The 19,478-nt window shown below is 42.5% G+C and overlaps 1 protein-coding gene across 1 annotated transcript in view; it reads right to left on the reverse strand.

The window, feature by feature from the left end:
- Positions 1-5,540: 5,540 nt before the first annotated feature.
- The window catches only part of RAB20 (RAB20, member RAS oncogene family), a 50,652-nt gene continuing 36,714 nt past the window's right edge, over positions 5,541-19,478 (reverse strand). The window contains exon 2 of the mRNA XM_038386598.2: positions 5,541-6,717. Coding sequence (XP_038242526.1) covers positions 6,185-6,717 — 533 coding nt within the window. The 3' untranslated portion in view covers positions 5,541-6,184. The remainder of the gene's footprint in view (positions 6,718-19,478) is intronic.

Consider the following 19,478-nt stretch of genomic DNA (forward strand, 5'->3'; position numbering starts at 1 on the left):
TAAATTTTTTTTTTTTAATTTTCTAGTAGTTTCAATTGTTTGCTGTTGCTTCTGACGTTTTCCCATTCAAAGCCTTAGCATTGTGCAAGGCTAAACAATTGAGCCTTGCATTGCATCTCTGACTAAACAGGGCAGGGTGACAACTTCCCCCTGCCCGAATGGGCAGTCACCAAGACACACTATCCCCAGTACCTAATTTTTACCCTGAGTTCATAAAGCATACTTTTGATATAAATACATTATTCCTTAATTACCACCATTCATACAATGATTATGAATCTTGACAAGTCACAGGGTTTCTGTAGATATCTTACATGTTACTCTTTATAGATAAATATCCTGGAAGACGTGTTTGCTGTAGTGAGTTTGTCAAGTCTGAGGTGGGAGTTGTTAGCAAAGAAAAGGACCTCTATTACCAAATGATCCGCACCCATACGCTGCAGAGGAAGGTGAAAAATCCCCAAGGTCACTGCCAATCCAATCTGAGGGAAAATTCCATCCTCACCCCGCAGATGGCCATCAGTTAGTCCCTGAACATGTGAGCACGAACCATCCAGCCAAGCACCTGAGAGAGTGAATGATCAGAGCCACCTCAGAACCCTGGCTCTCCCAATCCAATGGGCCATCTCCAGCCCTGGCCATCCCTGATTTTTTAGAGGAAGGAGATTTAAAATAACCTCTCAGAATACACTGGGGAGAGAAAATCCCTTCCTGACCCTTGTGGGTGGCCAGCTGAAATGTTCCTCAAGCTTGCACTTCAGGAACATAAAACAAACGGGAGTGAGCAGCGGGGCTGTTTATCCCTGCCCCTCCCCCCACCATTACAAACAACCCCATCTTACACTTGCACTCAAATTCACCTAACTCTCTCTTAAAACTAATTAAACTGTTTGCTCTGACAACTCCAGTTGGGAGGTTGTTCCAGAATCTCATCCCCTTGATGGTTAGAAACCATCACATCAGATATTAACTTCCTCCAGTTTTAGATATTCTGTGCTTAAGTCTGTTAAATGCAAATATTTGCATGACCACGTTAAAATTGAGAAGTCGGGTTCACATTTCAAGGAATCCAAAAGTGAACAGCCATAAAGACCTTGAATTTTTGTGCATCCTCAGTTCTGTGTACTTGATTTTTAAGCCTCACCATTGCATGAATGCTAGATTTTGTAGTTAGTTTTCTTGGCTTGTGTTAAGGAAACTTCAAATTCTGCACACTTAAAGTCACTCAGGATACTCGAAGCAGCTAAGGTGCCTCAAAGTTAGAGTTTCAACAGTCACTCATGGGTTTAAGGTGCTACAAACCACCCAATAGAAGAATGTTCCAATACATATGGCTAATGGGAGCCTAGGTATACAACTCAAACGTCTTTGACAGCTTTCAATTTTTCTACATAATTCTTATAATATAATCTAGTCTTTCTGATGAATGTAGACATGACTATTCACGCTACAAGCCTGTCCTTTATTAAAGATTAAAAAACTCTTTGCTTCAAACAAACATGCTGTTTGTCCTACACTCTGCTTTTTAAAATAATCCTACCTCGCGTCATGCTTCTGTGCCTGGAAGAATGAAACAAGAGAACATCTCTCTCTTCTGGGCTTTAGTGCAGCATTCTATTGAAACTGGAGATTGAGAGCTTGGCTGTGTTCCCCAAATCTGCCGAGTTCAATTATCTGGTAAATGTGTTACTGGACTTGTTGAAAGCAGACAGAAAGAACTAACTTTTAGCAGATTTTAAGCAATAAACATGACCTCCTTGTGCATAAAGTAGTTCGCTCTGCTGCTAGGAGAGCAAATGGGGGCTACTGTTTTGCTCACCAAACACAGACTCGGGTCTTGGAGCCAAAGATCTGGTTTGAATATAGCAGACTTCTGAGGGCTTGTCTCCACTGTAGAGTTACGTTATAACTCAAGTTGGCTAGCCTGTCAGGGGGGTACAGGCTAACTAACACTCAAGTGAACAAAACACAGCCACTACCACCACCACCACTCTGCAGTGTGGATGCAGGCTAGTGCCTCTTGACTGCCCCCAGACCTCCAATGTGTTCTCACACTTCTCCCCTACACCTGCCCAGGACAGACAAGTTCTCCTGTAATTCACTGGGAAGAATTTATAGAGTGGCTCAGCTTACTGTAGTGCAAAGAACCATGAGCAATGCCCACAGAAGTCCTAACACCACAAACAAGTGCAGCACCGTGTGGACACAAGTGTGGACACAGAAGCTCAACTATTATTTTGCAGCGTGGCTACTCTCACCTGAGCTAGGCTACCTCAAGAGAAGTAACTTGAACTATATTGTGAAGACAGTCTCAGTGACTGTACAGAGAGAAATAGAGACTGGCTACTGATAACTATGTTATTTCTCTAAAGCATAGCTTACTACAGTATCCATGTGGTGGTGGTCCCTGCCTACAGGGTCAGCTACTTTGAAACAAGTGCAATAATTCTACTAGATGGTTCAATTTCTTCACAACTTCCCCTCCAAACCAAAGTCACTTCTGAAAAGTGATTAGTGCTACTGTGCTTCAATCAAATAAGGGAAAATGGTTTTCAGAAGACATTTAGCACAACGTGTTCCATGAGTTACTGATAGCAGAGGAGGAAGAGAGAAGATAGACAGGTGCAGTTTGCCACTGTAAGCCTGCAGAATCCAAACCAGATATGGAACTCAGCCTGAGCGGTTTTGTCACACAGTCCTCAGGTGCACTCCTGCTATTTCACAGCAAGTGCATCAGTTTAAGGCTTTGTTCAGGACACAAAGAAATTAAAGCATTTACTTGCATAACACTGCTAGTGATCACCAGCACCAATTCTTCTTCCGCTAATCGCTGTGCTACAGCTTCACTATTCCTCACCCTCAAAAAGCAAAATATAGTCCACTAAGGCTTTCTAGAAAGATTGATGCTCTCACTAGTGACAAGATATCGGGGTCCCCCTGCAACTGGGGAATTGACAACTGCTAGAGCACTTAAACACAAACCCAAATGTTTGATCACAGAAACATTAAAATGTACCATATTGGGGGACAGGATGTAACATGGGTTCTTGCTGTTAAACCATGTTTCTGCCTTGCAGTGGAGAAGGTTGAACTGCATCTCCTCAGTCATGCAAAGGGCTTGAGGAAGCCCAAGGTAAAACTAAGCTTATTTTGAATAGTGCTGATCCCTCAACACAGCAGTTAAGTATAGACAGGAACTTAAAGCCTCAGAGCTCAAGAACATTAAAGTATTTACCACAACAATTAACTTAAAAATACTATGAACTTTGCTTTAAAAATCTAATTCTACTCTAAACCGGAGAAGGTTTAAAAAAACCACATTAGGATTTCAGGTTTGTGCCTCAGCAACTTCAGATCAAATGGGCTCAAATTAACAAGTGACGCTCTGCTCCCTCCCCCACAAAACAACTAGCCCTGCAAGTCAGCCTAGTCTTTGCTTCTCATCCCTCACCATCAATAATAAGGGTTCTGCATGACTAATGAGCCTCAGTTACCCTACTGCTACCATACTGTCTGCTGTGGGTTTGTGCAGGGACAGCCAATTGGAGCTTAAAGAATCCAGCCAGCAATACTGAGAAAGAGCTAAAAGCACTACGTGCTTGTTTATGTCCCTACAGTCATCAAGTGAAGCTCTGACTCCACACATGGAGCAGACCTGAAATCCAAGACTGATTTTGACATAATCCTTTTCAGAGTAGACTCCAACATAATAGGCAGGTGAGGGCGGGTTTGAGCAGTTGAAGCTTTTGGGAAAGATTTGTGTGTGTTGCTCAAGATCTCAAATGAACCAAATACAGACAGCCCCAAAAAGTGAGAGCCTATTTACATAATGTGGTGTATTTAAAATGTACAAATAAAGTGTCTACTTCACTTATCTCCTGAAAGTCTGACCTCACAGCTACCTACAACAAGACACTAGCTCTGCTTTGAGTGTCTTCAGGCAGCGCACTGCAGATTGTGCAGCCTTGGGGAGGGGGAGCTTTCAGCCACCCTCTTGATTCTGGACGTTGTGGAGACCAGCAAAGTCCTATGGTCTGCTCTTCAGCCTGAAGCAGCACCAAGTGATCAGTGCTATGGAGTCTCCTGACAAACCCCTCCAGATCATGGGGGTGGGGGGGGCATGAGGAGGGAGACAGCAGAGAATCACTTGAACTTGGTGGGTAAGCAAAGAAAGCACTGGGTTTTAATATACTGCGGCTGTACTTAATGTTTCTGCTAGTTTGACAAATACTTCCAAAACATGTAATGGAGGAGACCAGCAGACCCAAGACTAGAACTTTTAAAATGGTCAATGTAGCCACCATATTTCACCTCATCATGTGTCATAGACTTTAAATCATTGTAATGGGAATAATGGAAGCTGCTTTGAACTTCCAGATGAGCCCCTTTGCAAAACGTTTTTCAGCAGGACAGACATTTACAGAGGTTTTAATTACTATCTGGTAACAGCTTTTAAACACTTAGCTACTCAGAAATTGTCTCTATCGGTGTTGGATAACCTTGGTTTGGTGTGGGTGACTGGGTAGGTGTCCAAATCTCTGTTTTGGGGACTAATAGTACAAGTGCTCCATGTGCAGAACTCCTGTTGAAATCCATGGGAGTTACACACACGACTTCAAGAATTGGGGTCTACATTTGTTATTGCCTATTTCCAGAGTTGCTCGGGGGCGGGGGATGGTGAGGGACAGTTTGCCGTGGCCCCCTCTATATGAGACAGCCCCCAAATAAGGTAGCATTGCAACCTGGCACAGCACCACTCAGGTTTGGCCCAGAGGCCCCTCTGTCATGACACAGTGGTGGACAAACCAAATCTAAATGGCACTGTGACCCTCCGCACCAGGTTGCAACAGCCTGAGTGGGGAGTTGAGCCCAGCCCACCAGGACAGAAACTGCCACTGTGGGGTGAATGCCTCTCCAACTCCCCCAGGGGCCCCCTCATCTGTAAATTTTTAGAAGGGCCGGGGCCTCAGTTTCAGATGTTACTGGGCCTCCAAAATCCTCTGTGCGGCCCTACCTATTCCTGTCATGACTCCGTATGAGATACTGGATGACTACACCTGACACTGTTCTTGACAGTGCTACAACACTCTAAGAACAGTATTAAAATCTTACCAGTCCTCTTAACGGCAGTGACAACCAAAAAAAAGAGCCCATCAGTGCACTTTACTGCTGCTTTAGGATGTATAAAGGCTTTTGTACACTTCCTCCAAAAACAGTCGTCTTGCTTGTTTCACATCAGAAAACTCAATTCTTCACTTCCCTCCTGGTTGTGGAACTTGGATGGTGAAATCACACCCTGCCAAAATTAGAACTGTAATTTTTCCTGACCCCAGCTGAGTGGGAATGGGGACACGGAGGTGTGGGGGACAAACACCCCTACATAATGAAGCAGGAGCGTAAGTACCAATACATATTTTCCTATCACTCTTTGCAGTTTTTAGCTCCAAGTAGCACAGGACAGTGTTGTTCCTGGTTAATGTAGAGAACGCATGACTGCTAAGGTAGCAGGATGTACATTAATAAATCCTCAAAATGAACAATTCATTTCCATAGTAACTTTAATAGTACATCTTATATTGCGGTATTTGGTACAAAAGGATAATTGAATTGCTTGATTAGTGACTTTTCTACATAATTTATATTCTGGAAAAAAAATAATGTGTAAAGCTTAAAAAAGTACCCAGCATCTAAATATTCCCAAAAGAAAATTAATGATTTTTTTTTTAAAGTGAAAGTCGTATCCAGTACAAAAGTGAAAGTTACATCCAGTGACAGTTTAGATGTAGCATACTAAATGTGGAGAAAATAATGCATTCTAAAAAATAAAGCAGGACTCCTTTGAGAGTGCTTAACTGATTGTCAGTACCAATCTGTATGGAAACAGTACCATAGCACAGATTCCCACTTCTGTACATTCATTATAATCTCTCCTCCACCCCAAGGGCCCTATGAAATTTACAAGTCTTCCCCCATGATTCCATTCAGATTTTTGTTTTTATAAATAAATTAGACTGGACTTTCCAAAACCCTTTAAACTTCAAAAGATTTGTTGTTCTACATACTTCATTCTAGATCATTTATTCCTTGATTTTCCTTTTCTGCTCAAACTATAAGCATCTCTAACTTCATGATCACTAGCACAACATACAGGCACTATCCCCTCACTCCCCACATCATCAGTATTTTAGGCACAACAACCAGATTTTGTCCTTTTTGCCGACTTGTAATTGGTTATGTCTACAGTTTGTAGTGGCCCCTCAGCTTGCTGCCGTAAAATTATTGGTACTACCATATCAAATACGGTTTCAAAGAGGTAGTCCACCTTATATCCTGTTTTTGCACTGGTCTCAAAGCACATTTTCTCAGCTGCTGGAACATCCTTCTCATCCAACATTTTGTATTTCAGTATCTTTTTGTAGAGTGCAACAGCATCATCCAGGTAGACTTGTTTTTGGACCTTGGTAGAGATGCAACTGGTGACAGGCTTTTCAGGTCTATTTTCATCTTCTGTTTCTAGTAATAAGGCATATTCATTTGTGAGGTCAACTTTGTTTCCAACAATAGCAAAGATACAGTCAGTGCTAGCAGTGTCGGTCAGTGCCAAGAATCGGTCTTCCAGTTCTATCAGGCTTTGCAAGTTGTTCACATCATATGTAAGGATAACAGCAGCTGCTCCTCTACAGTACATAGAACCAAGGCCATGAAATTGCTCCCGTCCTGGCAAAGAAAAAAAAATAAAATTAATAAATTGAACTAAACCATTAACAACAAAAAGCCTAGTTTCACAAGCAAGTTTCAAAAACAAAAATCAAAAGGATGCAGCGCCCAAGGGGAAAACCTACCATTTACAGTATCTTCAACTCTTCTATACTTTTGCTAATAAGTGCAATAATATTGCAGGGAAAACAAATTGCCAAATCCACAGGCTACTTGCCTTATGCACTGGTGACTTTTACTAACGGGCTATTAAACAAGGCTTTTGACGCTATGTTTTCAGAAACTGTATGCATGTTGTAAAAGCAAAAATGTGTGCATATTAGTTCATTCAAGTTGAGTAATCAGTTATAATGAACTGTGAACTAAACTACTAATAAAAACCTCATACTATCACAAGCAAGCTTTAAAAGCAAAAATCAAAAGGACACAGCATCAGAGCTAGGCTCTGTATGTGTAATTGGCCAGTTGCATCTAATTGACTATTTATGTTTTCAGGTACCATGATTTCCGATTCAGCTATAATTGACTGAGTGTGCAAATTCAGCCCAGGCACACAAGTTTTCTGAACACACACAGTTCTGAAATTCTGGCCTCTGAAGTTAGGGACTCTAGAAGAATAGTGCAAAACAAAATTAATCTTATTGTACATCTCCACAGCTTTCAGCTCAATGAGTATTCCAACAGTTACCTTAACAAGACAAGAGCTTTTAACACCCATATATCAGAACCTATATGCCAAGGTACCCTCTATAAACACTCTATAAAATCTGTAAGACACCTACTACTATACGATCTAGATGCCTGCCCCAGTTTTGTCACCATTACTCCATTCAGTATGCTGCCTACACCACCACCAAATGGCACAGTTTTAATACAATCTGAGTAATTAGTAGGAAAGAACATTGTCTCCTCCTCACTCAGTGTGTCACTCTTTTAAAATTTTTACCTGGCCCACTGGAAAGAGTAGCCCTGGCCCTCGGACCTACACCTTTTTTTGACATTTGTTTGGAGTTAAAATGAGATGGTTGCATTATTCACTGAACCTTTCTATAGTGGAGGGAAGGAAAAAAGTAGTCTACCAATAGCCTCTTGAGAATATTGTACTAAGGGATAGACCAGTCAGAAAATAGGAAGTGAAAACATTGCCACTGATTTACAGAGAATTGCAGCCTACTCAAAATGCATGTACAAATACAGAATTTCATGGCAGGTTTCTCAATTAAACCTTAGAAGATAACAGATTTCATTCAAAATCAATAAGCCCAAACAGGTGACAAGTTTCAGGGTCACTGGTTTAGATACAGGGAGAGACACAGTGGGTGAATTCCAAAGCCTTGTAACACTCACCTCCACGCTCCCATGCCTCAACTCCTCTTAAAACCAGAAGAGTGGAGGAGGGTTGAGTAGAGGGGTGAACAAAGAGAGCACATGAGCAGAGATCCCTTCCTAGAGGTTTCCTTTCCATAAACGTGTCAGGATCCTGGTAACACAGGATCAGGTTCAGCATGCGGGAGAGAGAGAAACCCACGTTTATCCTGGGTGGGACAGATGATGCTATTTGCACCAGATGTGACATGTACGGGGTAGAGGCTTGCAGAGTCACGTCCCCGCCACTCCCCAGATTTCTGCCTTCCATTTCCCCCGAAGTTTGAAAACCGCTGCCTACTATCAGGAGCCCGTGGATCAGAAGTTGGTGGAAGCCACCCTGCCTGCTCAGGCCTCTAGTTCTGAGCTAGTGGAGTTCCTCAGGGATCAGTCTTGGAACCAATTTTATTTAACATTTTTATTACTAACCTTGGCACAAAAAGGGAGTCTGTGCTAATAAAATTTGCAGATGACACAACATTGGGAAGCATTGCCAATAAGGAGGAGGATCGGAATATCATACAAGAAGACCTGGTAAACTGGAGTAACAGAAATGGGACGAAATTTAATGCGTTTAGAGACTAACAACAATAATTTTTGCTATAAGCTGGGGACTTGGAAGTGACAGAGGAGGAGAAAGACCTGGGTGTATTGGTTGATCACAGGAGGACTATGAGCCGCCAGTGTGATGTGGTATGAAAAAGGCTAATACAGTCCCAGGATGCATCAGGCAAGATATTTCCAGTAGAGATAGGGAAGTGCTAGTACCATTATACAGGGTATTGGTGAGACCTCATCTGGAATCTGTGAGCAATTCTGGTCTTCCATGTTCCAGGAAAATTAATTCAAACTAGAACTTGTGCAGAGAAGGGCTACTAAGTTGATCAGAGGAATGAAAAACTACCTTATGAGAGGAGACTCAAAGAGCTTGGCTTGTTTAGCCTAATCAAACAAAGGATGAAGGGAGACAGGATTGCTCTCTATAAATACATCAGAGGGATAAATACCAGGAAGAGGGAGAGAGGAGTTATTTAAGTTAAGAATCAATGTGAACACAAAAACAAATGGACATAAATTGGCCATCAACAAGTTTAGTTTTGAAATGAGATGAACCTTTCTAACCATCAGAGGAGTGAAGCTCTGGAACAGCCTTCCAAGTGGAGTAGTGGGGACAAAAAAACCTAACAGTCTTCAAGACTGAGCTTAAGAAGTTTATGGAAGGGATGGTATGATGGGACTGCCTACAGTGGCATGTAGCCAATCTGCAACTGCTAGCAGCAAATATCTCAGATGGCTGGTGATGGGGAGGGCTCTACAGAGAATTCTTTCCCTGGTGTCTGGCTGTTTAGGGTCTAACTGATCGTCATATTTGGGGTCAGGAAGGAGTTTTCCCCCAGGTCAGATTAGCAGAGACTGTGGGGGCGTTTCGCCTTCCTCTACAGCTTGGGGCATGGGTCACTTTCATGTTTAAACTAGTGTAAATGGTGGATTCTCTGTAACTTGAAATCTTTAAACCATGATTTGAGGACTTCAGTAACTCAACCAGAGGTTATAGGTCTATGGACAGGAGTGGATGCATGAGGTTCTGTGTCCTGCAATATGCAGGAAGTCAGACTAGATAGTCACGATGGCCACTTCTGGCCTTCAAGTCTATGAGCTGTATTGAATCAGTTGCCCTAGCCATGCCCAGTCTTGAGAAAGCAGAACCTGCTTTTGTGAAGATGGTAGCTCCTAGACTGGGAGAGTTGCAGGCCCCTGTGACTTCATTCCCTGCATCTCCCAAAGTGTGCACCAGCAGCCCAGGAAATCACACTTCTTTTTTGGCTTACTGATTTTGAATAAAATCACTCATCTTGCGCAAGCTTTCTACTATCATGGACTCCTCCAAGAAGCTGGAGTGAATTAGACTCCATATTTAGTCCCATAGATGCATAATCATATGAAAAGTACAAAGTCAGATATTAGACTGCTTTACAGACTTGTACAAAAACATTTGACTCAATGTAGCATCTGGGCATTAACTTAAATTGCTACAAAATGGAACTGTGGATAAACAATCTTGTGTACCTATTTATCAATCAAAGATAAAAAAACAAGACATGCCAACCAAGGCTCTCAAGTAAGAGAGGGATGTCACCACCCTAGCTTTTTCAACATTGATTTATGTATAATATGACCTACTGATTCTACTGGTACCATCCCCAAAAGCAGGGCCTTCCATTCAACAACAGAGAGAATATCTTCCATGCTCACATTATCATTTGCCCAAGATGATCTTAGATATAGTCGAAACTTTCCACGAAGACCCTACAGTGTACTTGGGCCAGACAGAAAGAAAAAGTCAGGATCTTTAATAGAAGTCCAGAGAAAGCAAAACTAAGATTTTATTGAAGATACCTTGATTGTGCTTAATTTTTGTGTAGCTTCAGCCAGTGTCAGGCAATACAAGTGTTGCCAAGAAGATATTTTAACTGAAAAAGAATGACTTATGAAGTTATTAACCAGGCTGGTTATGTTTAGATTACTGCCAGAACTATCCAATTCAAACACCTAAACAAAGAAAAAGGGAAGAAGCCAGTATACTTTGATGGGAAGCTTGTCTGACAGAAGGATCCCCAGCTAAAACATTAATTCGCCTAATCTCTTTTTAAAGTTCTTGAATCAAGTCCACAGTCCTTCAGGGATGAGAACTTTACAAAGAGGTGATCATGGACACAGATTAATACTTTCATGTCCCAGGTTACAAGGCAATATGTGCCAAATTTTGGAAGACAAATGAAGGTATTTCACAAGACTTTAATCTTCAGAAGCAGCAAATTCATGCTTAAAGGTGTGCTGTGCACTTCTTTGTTCACGTGTATTTGAGAGACAGACCAATGGGAGTGTGTTTAGACTGGAAAGATCTGCAGAGGTCTAGATTTCCAGTTTTACTTTCCACACTTTAAAATAATCACATCATTTTCATTAGAACCTTTACTTTAAGATGTGGCCTGGAAAACACAACAGAACACAAATATTTCTGCTTTTCCCACTTCATCTATCTAAGCCAGAAAATCCAGCCTCAAAATTGTTAGCTCCAACTATTCGACACTGAAATAATACAGATATTTGTTCCATGGCATACATAAGCAAATCTAATTTATTCTCTTGTACAACAGAACATGAACCATGACATTCTTAGTTACATTCCAGAAGTTGATTGCAGCCAATCTTCAATTAGAACTCAGAATGGAACTGGCAAGTTTACTGTAACTTTCCTTTTCTCCTTCTTTGCATTAAATACGTCTATGGAATGGAAAACAGGCAAAGCAAGTCAGCCCACAACATAATCTACTTAAACATGTAGCAAAAATGTCTGATTTCTAGTTGGGTTGTACCATCTATTGCTTCCTGACATTTGCCACATTTCTTCAATATTAACTACTTAAATTAAACCAATCCTGATTTGAGAAACGGAGTATAGACAAATAATTTAATCAAACAAATCTGACTTATCCTACAGCAGAGGCTCTCAAACTGTGGTCCATGGACCACCAGTGGTCCAAGAGCTCCATTCAGGTCTGCAGATAGTTCCCTCTAAGGTGCGCACCTGGGCGGCGCACACAAGAGACTGAAGGTCCTCTTACCTAATTAGTGGAGCCACGCAGGTATGGCTCCACTAATTAGGTGCCTGGACCCTGGAAAAGATGCACATGTAAGGTGAGGTGGTGGCTTTGGGGGAAATAGGGGGTAGCTGGGAGGGGACAGTGGGGTGAGAGAATTTGGAACATGCAGGGCTGCAGCAGCCAGAGAAAGAGGCGACTTTCCCCAGCTCCAGGGCTGTGGCTGCCAGAGATGGCCCTCCTTCCTAGCCTCAGCTCGGGGGCTGCCACGGCACGGGAGAGGGGGCACATCCATCGCATTAGAAAGGTAAGACTACTGATATTAAAATATGAGTTGTGTGCTTTTATTTGTAGAACAAAAAAAATGATGATTATTATTAAGGGTTTTTTTATATAGCGCTTTTATCCAACACGCTTTAAAATAGTTAGCTAACGGTACAAAGAACATTTGGAAAGATCATTAAGTGGTCAACCGAGACCCTCAGCGCTTTTCAAGTGGTCTACGAAAAAAAAGTTTGAGAACCACTGTCCTACAGGATGCCACTGAGAGGGTCCCAGCACCAACAAAAACAAAAAAAACCACCCTACTACTATTACAGTAAAAGCCAGTTTTTCACAGAATGAACATTACCAGTCTGTGACCATTTAGAACTTAGGGAAAGTAACAAATCATCTGACCTCTACCCAAACACACAGCTTTTCAAGCAGTAGGTTAAACTAATGGCAAACCCATTTTTAGATAAAACATATTATTCTGATAATACCCATCATCATCAGAGATTAAAACAAAAACAAAAATTAAAAGTCACACAAATTGGTGTGTCCAGAAGAGGCAGGTCTCTGAGGAACTTCCAGAGCAATCATACTCCAGCAGAGCAAGTTAAAAAGCTGTTGCAAAACTATCAGGAAAAAAAATGTAAAACAAAAGACAGAGGGGGGACACAGCCTAAGAAGGAAGAGTCTTCCAGAAAACCTTGTGAAAAGTAACACCACACTGGTGTCAGTTTTAGGAAAGGAAGTCTTTAATCTGGAGGCCCATGAAGAAATAATAATTGAGGAAAGCATATAGCGTTTTGTAACTTTTCAGTAGGAAGAGGAAGAACCAGATAAAAATAGTACTTTTTGACTATAATGTAACACACAAGAAAGAGGTCTGGAAATTTTCTAAAGAAAGGATCTATGTAGCTGACTTGTCTTTCATATACTGATTGTCCAAGACTTTTCCACTGCAACTCTGAAACAAAGGAGACACAGATGGTGTATTAGCGAGGAATTAAGAAAGGAGAACATAAAATATCACTAGAGTTCTCTCTTCAGATACAATTCTTTTATCAGAATTTTAATTCTTAGATCTGTGAGAGGCAAGTACCACCTTGTATCCTAAACGAATGAAAGAGGAAGAATCTGATTCTCAAGGAAAAGGCTGCAGCACTACACTTGTAGCAAGCCCCTAGCATCTAGCCAAGCTCATAAAAGAAACCACTCAAGGGGGGGGGGGAATCCCCTAAGAATTCTGCTGCAGTAAGACTGAGCTTCAAGTGGACAATATTAGACACATCATAAAGGACTATAGATATTGTGATGGGTTGGATCACAGAAACCCCCTGGGAGCTGCCACCTGATGTGCCAAGACTACTACTGCTCCTGCTTTCCTGGCCTGTCAGTTTAGGATTTCAGTGCCCTGCCTGGTTTGAGCCAGATCCGCTAGCCTGCTGCAAACCCAGACCCAGGTCTGAACCACGATCCCTAACAGCTGTAGGCTTAACTGAAAGCAGCTTACAGAAGTGTTCCTGTCTTTAACACTCAGATACTCAACTCCCAATGGGGCCCAAACCCTGAATAAATCCATTTTACCCTGTATAAAGCTTATACAGGGTAAACTCAAATTGTTCGCCCTCTGTAACACTGATAGAGAGATGTGCACAGCTGTTTGCCCCGCCCCTCCCACCAAGTATTAATACATACTCTGGGTTAGTTAATAAGCAAAAAGTGATTTTATTAAGTACAGAAAGTGGGATTTAAGTGGTTCCAAATAGTGACAGACAGAACAAAGTGAATTACCAAGCAAAATAAAATAAAACCTGCAAGTCTATGTCTAATAAAACTGAATACAGACAAAACCTCACCAGTTCAGGTAAGCTTCCTTTTACAGACTAATCTCCTTCTAGTCTGGGTCCAGCAATCACTCACACCCCCTGTAGTTACTGTCCTTCGTTCCAGTTTCTTTCTTGGGGGTGGAGAGGCTCTCTCTTTAGACAAAATGGAGGGGTCTCCCACGAGCTTAAATAGACTCTCTCTTGTGGGTGGAGACCCCCTCCTCTCTCCGATGCAAAGTCCAGCTCCAAGATGGAGTTCTGGAGTCACCAGGGCAAGTCGCATATGCATTCATGACTCACAGTTTCTTACCAGGTAGCAGCCATGGGTCACATGCTTCCTCAAATGTCCTCAAGTAGACTTCTTATGTGGATTGGAGCATTCCAAGATCCATTGTACTTTAAGTGCTTCTTCATTTGCACATTCCTTTCTCAAGAAGCTGACCAAATGCTTTACGAAGGTTACTTAAAAATCAAGCCAATATACAGCCAATATTCATAACTTCGAATACAAAAATGACACATGCATACAAAAAGGATTAATAGATTCAGTAAATCATAACCTCTACAGAGATATGTTATATGGCATATGTAGCATAAAACATATTTAGTTATGTCATATATACATTCATAAGCATATCTCCATAAAGCCTTATGGGGGGCACCATCACAGATATAACTAAAGATCCGTAGATATAACTAAAGCTGGGCAGGCTATGGATATGAGTAGTTCAGTAAATTACTTCTCAACTTCTCATGGGGGACTTCAATCACCCTGACATCTGCTGGGAGAGCAATACAGCAGTGCACAGACAATCCAGGAAGTGTTTGGAGAGTGTTTGGGGACAACTTCCTGGTGCAAGTGCTGGAGAAACCAACTAGGGACCGTGCTCCTCTCAACCTGTTGCTCGCAAACAGGAAAGAATTGGTAGGGGAAGTAGAAGTGGGTGTCAAGAGATCATGAGATGGTCGAGTTCAGGATCCTGACAAAATAAAGGAGAGCAGCAGAATACAGACCCTGGACATCAGAAAAGCAGTCTTTGACTCCCTCAGGGAACTGATGGGCAGGATCCCCTGGGAGGGTAATGAGAGCTGGCTGTATTTTAAAGAAGCCTTATTGAGGGTGCAGGAACAAACCATCCCAAAGGGCAGAAAGAATAGCAAATATGGCAGGCAACTAGCGTGGCTTAACAGAGAAATCTCCGGTAAGCTTCAACACAAAAAGGAAGCTTACAAGAAGCGGAGACAGATAACTAGGGAGGAGTATAAAAATATTGCTCGAGCATGCCAGGGTGTAATCAGGAAGGCCAAAACACAATTGGAGTTGCAGCTAGCAAGGGATATGAAGGGTAACAAGAAGGGTTTCTACAGGTATGTTAGCAACAAGGTGGTGGTCAGGGAAAGTGTGGGACCCTTACTGAATGGAGGAGGCAACCTAGTGACAGATGATGTGGTAAAAGCTGAAGTACTCAATGCTTTTTTTGCCTCGATCTTCACAGACAAAGTCAGCTCCCAGACTACTGCACTGGGCAGCACAGTATGGGGAGGAGATGAGCAGCCCTCAGTGGTGAAAGAACAGGTTATGGACTATTTCAAAAAGCTGGACATGCACAAGTCCATGGGTCCAGATCTAATGCATCCCAGGGTGCTGACGGAGTTGGCTGATGTGATTGCAGAGCCACTGGCCATTATCTTTGAAAACTCATGGAGATTGGGGGAGGTCCCGGACGATTGGAAAAAGGCAAATATAGTGCCCTTATTTAAAAAAGGGAAGGAGGAGAATTCAGGAAACTATAGACCGGTCAGCCTCACCTCAGTCCTCAGAAAAATCATGGACCAAGTCCTCAAGGAATCGATTTTGAAGCACTTGGAGGAGAGGAAGGTGATCAGGAACAGTCAGCATGGATTCACCAAGGTCACGTCATGCCTGACCAACCTGATTGCCTTCTATGATGAGATAACTGACTCTGTGGATATGGGGAAAGCAGTAGATGTGAGATACCTTGACTTTAGCAAAGCTTTTGATACAGCCTCCCACAGCAGTCTTACCAGCAAGTTAAGAAAGTATGGATTGGATGAATAGACTAGAAGGTGGATAGAAAGCTGGCTAGATCATCGGGCACAATGGGTAGTGATCATCAATGGCTCACTGCTATTTTGCAGCCAGTATCAAGCGGAGTGCCCCAGGGGATGGTCCTGGGGCCTGTTTTGTTCAACATCTTCATTAATGATCTGGATGATGGGATGGATTGCACCCTCAGCAAGTTCGCAGATGACACTAAGCTGGGGGAAGAGGTAGATACGATGGAGGGTAGGGATAGGGTCCAGAGTGACCTAGACAAATTGGGCTAAAGGAAATCTCATGAGATTGAACAAGGACAAGTGTTGAGTCCTGTACTTAGGAAGTACATGCACTGCTACAGGCTGAGGACCAACTGGCTAAGTGGCAGTTCTGCAGAAAAGAAACTGGGGATTACAGTGAGTGAGAAGCTGAATGAGAGTCAACAATGTGCCCTTGTTACCAAGAAGGCTAATGGCATATTAGGCTGCATTAGTAGGAGCACTGTCAGCAGATCAACCAAAGTGATTATTCCCCTCTATTCAGCACTGGTAAGGCCACATCTGGAGTATTGCATCCAGTTTTGGGCCCCCCACTACAGAAAGGATGTGGACAAATTGGAGAGGGTCCAGTGGAGGACAACCAAAAGTATTAGGGAGCTGGGATACATGACTTATGAGGAGAGTCTGAGGGAACTGGCCTTATTTAGTCTGCGGAAAAGAAGAGTGGAGGGAGATTTGATAGCAGCCTTCAACTACCTTTAGGGGGTTCCAAAGAGGATGGAGCTAGGCTGTTCACAGTGGTGACAGAACAGGGAGTAATGGTCTCAAGTTACAGTGGGGGAGATCTAGGTTGGATATTGGGAAACACTATTTCACTAGGAGAGTGGTGAAGCACTGGAATGGGTTACCTAGAGAGGTGGTGGAATCTCCATCCTTAGCACTTTTTAAGGCCTGGCTTGACAAAGCCCTGGATGGGATGATTTAGTTGGGGTTGGTCCTCCTTTGAACAGGAGGTTGGACCAGATGACCTCCTGAGATCTCTTTCAATCCTAATCTTCTATGATTCAATAGAATGTTGTTCATTAATTGTGTGAGGACAACCAGTGAAGTAATAAATACGTTTGTGGCACCATGGGGAAACAAATGAGGGAACTGACAACATTGATTTTTGTTTGCATAAGCACACAAGAAATATCGATACTGTTCTTTGATAGTCTCTACCCCCATGTTCCCCTCCCTGCAGCGTAACTCAGAGGATTAAATCTTGGCCTCACTGACATCACTGGGAGTTCTGCCGTTGACTTCTAAGAGGTCAGAGGTGTTTAGTTGCCTATCAAAAGGTGGGAGATTATTTGTTCTAAGACAGAGGTGGGAAAACTGCGGCCCACATCCGGCCCACGGGACCATCCTGCCCGGCCCTTAAGATCCTGGCTGGGGAGGCTAAACCCCAGCCCCTTCCCCGCTGTCCCCGTTCCCCGCAGCCTCAGCTCGCTGTGCTGCCAGCGCGGGAGTGGGCTGCATTGCGGAGGCAGGGGAAAGCAGGAAGGGAAACTCACTTGCAGCCACAGGGGATCAGGTGGACGGTCAAGAGCGCAGGCGGAAGACTCAGGAGGAGCACTGGGCGGCCACGCAGCCGGCCGGAGAGAAGCGGCGCTTTGAAGGGGAAACCACCGCTTCTTTCTGGCTGCACGGCTGCCCCTCTTGAGTCCTCCGCCCATGTTTGCAGGACTGCATTCTGAAAGGGGCTTTGGGGGGAGTTGGATAGGGGATGGGGTCCCGGGAGGGGCAGTTAAGGGCAGGGGGTCCCAGGAGAGGGTGGTCAGGGGACAAGGAGTAGGGGGGGTTGGATGGGTCAGGAGTTCTGAGGGGGGCAGTCAGGAGGCGGGAAGTGGGACGGGGCGGACAGGGTTACGGTTTGGGGAGGCACAGCCTTCCCTACCCGGCCCTCCATAGAGTTTCGGAACCCTGATGTGGCCCTCAGGCCAAAAAGTTTGCCCACCCCTGTTCTAAGGGTTCTCTTCCACTTCCCTAAATCTGCCAAAGAAGGCAGGCACTTTAGTAGTGGGAAGTCTACAACGGCAAGGAGAGGTACATAGTTTTGGTAGTTTGGGGACAGAAATATGTAAAAGACAACACAGAAGGATTAAAATGAGAGGAGAAGGGGGAAAAGAATGAATGAAGACAAATGAATGAATCAACAGTTAGATGAATTATTCAATAATAGTTGTCTCTTATTAGATAGTATAATTAGAACTGGTCAGAAGATGGAATTTCCATTGTATGGGAAGTTCTGACATTTCAAAATTTGAAATCCTATTAAATCAAGGAGTTTCTTATTACTCAGTGACAATAGTTATTATGAAGTGGTTTCAGAGAATATTATCTTTGTTTTAAATCAATTCAAATTAATATAACAGAGTGTACTTTGGCTGCATTAGAATTCAGTATTAAAAACTTATCTTAATACCCAAAAGGGTTTACTTTCAGCTATGTAAAAGGAGGTAAAAACCTATAGTGGAAGATATGAAGTTTAACTCAAAGGACTAAAATAGGATTAAAAGAAACAAAAAGTCAATACAAAACTAAAGACGACCCTATTATATATTATGTCCATAGGAAACACTTTGAAACAGGGACAAGAAAAAGTGGCCTCAAGGAAAAAATGTTTGGGACAAGTCTCTAGCACTGAAGAATAACGGGCCATTATCTCTCAACCAATTTCTTTTCCAAACACACTAGCTTTCAATTGATAAACCAAGTCAAACACATCTATCTTATCATAAAAGGGGATTTTGATGGTAGGAAAGTTACAAACAGTCTATGGCCCTAACCAAAGTCAAAAACTACAGTTTGTTTTTAAAACAAACACTCTGAAGGTGTCTGGAACTCTAGAGTCTAAAGCTTCTTATTGCAGATGCTAAGTGAGAGGGATACAAACCCAGGACATTGTTTATCTCTATAAGCATGAGGACTGAAACAGCTGCACCTGAATAAAAAGTGCATTCACTTAAACGTTCTGAAATAGTAATAATAATTAAATCTATCATCATCTCCTTTGACAGACTACAAACACCACATAGATAATATCACACAGTCACATCATGCTTCAACTGAAGTAATAGTTTATTTGAACAAAATAAAACCAAAAAAGAGAGTCCTCAACAGAAAGCTACAGACTGAACTGTCCACATGACATGACCCAGACATGATTATTTAGACCACTACCCAATAATATGACAGACAAAAGGTATTATCCCAATGAGCTTTAAGGAATGCAAGGGAAGTGATGATGAGATGTCTATCAATAGAACCCCCACCTTAAACAACCATCATACAAGTTGAACGGAAGTTGCAAAACCCACCACCAATCCATCTACCCACTAGAATCTACTAATGGAAATGGGTTTGAACAAACCCTTGTATCATATTATTAGCTATGGGCCTGATATTAGGGATCTTTACATTAATGCAGTGAATCTACATCATCTGAATCCCACCCCTGCCCAAGTGAGGAATTCAGGAAGTCAAATCAAATACTCTCTCCTCTAAAAAGAAAGAGAACACAGAAACTATTATAAACATCTTTATGCAACAAATAATCTTTTGGATAATGCTCTAAAAAGGTATCAGTTTGTGTTAA

This window comes from Dermochelys coriacea, chromosome 1 (assembly GCF_009764565.3).
Source record: "Dermochelys coriacea isolate rDerCor1 chromosome 1, rDerCor1.pri.v4, whole genome shotgun sequence".
Taxonomy (NCBI): Eukaryota; Metazoa; Chordata; order Testudines; family Dermochelyidae; genus Dermochelys; species Dermochelys coriacea.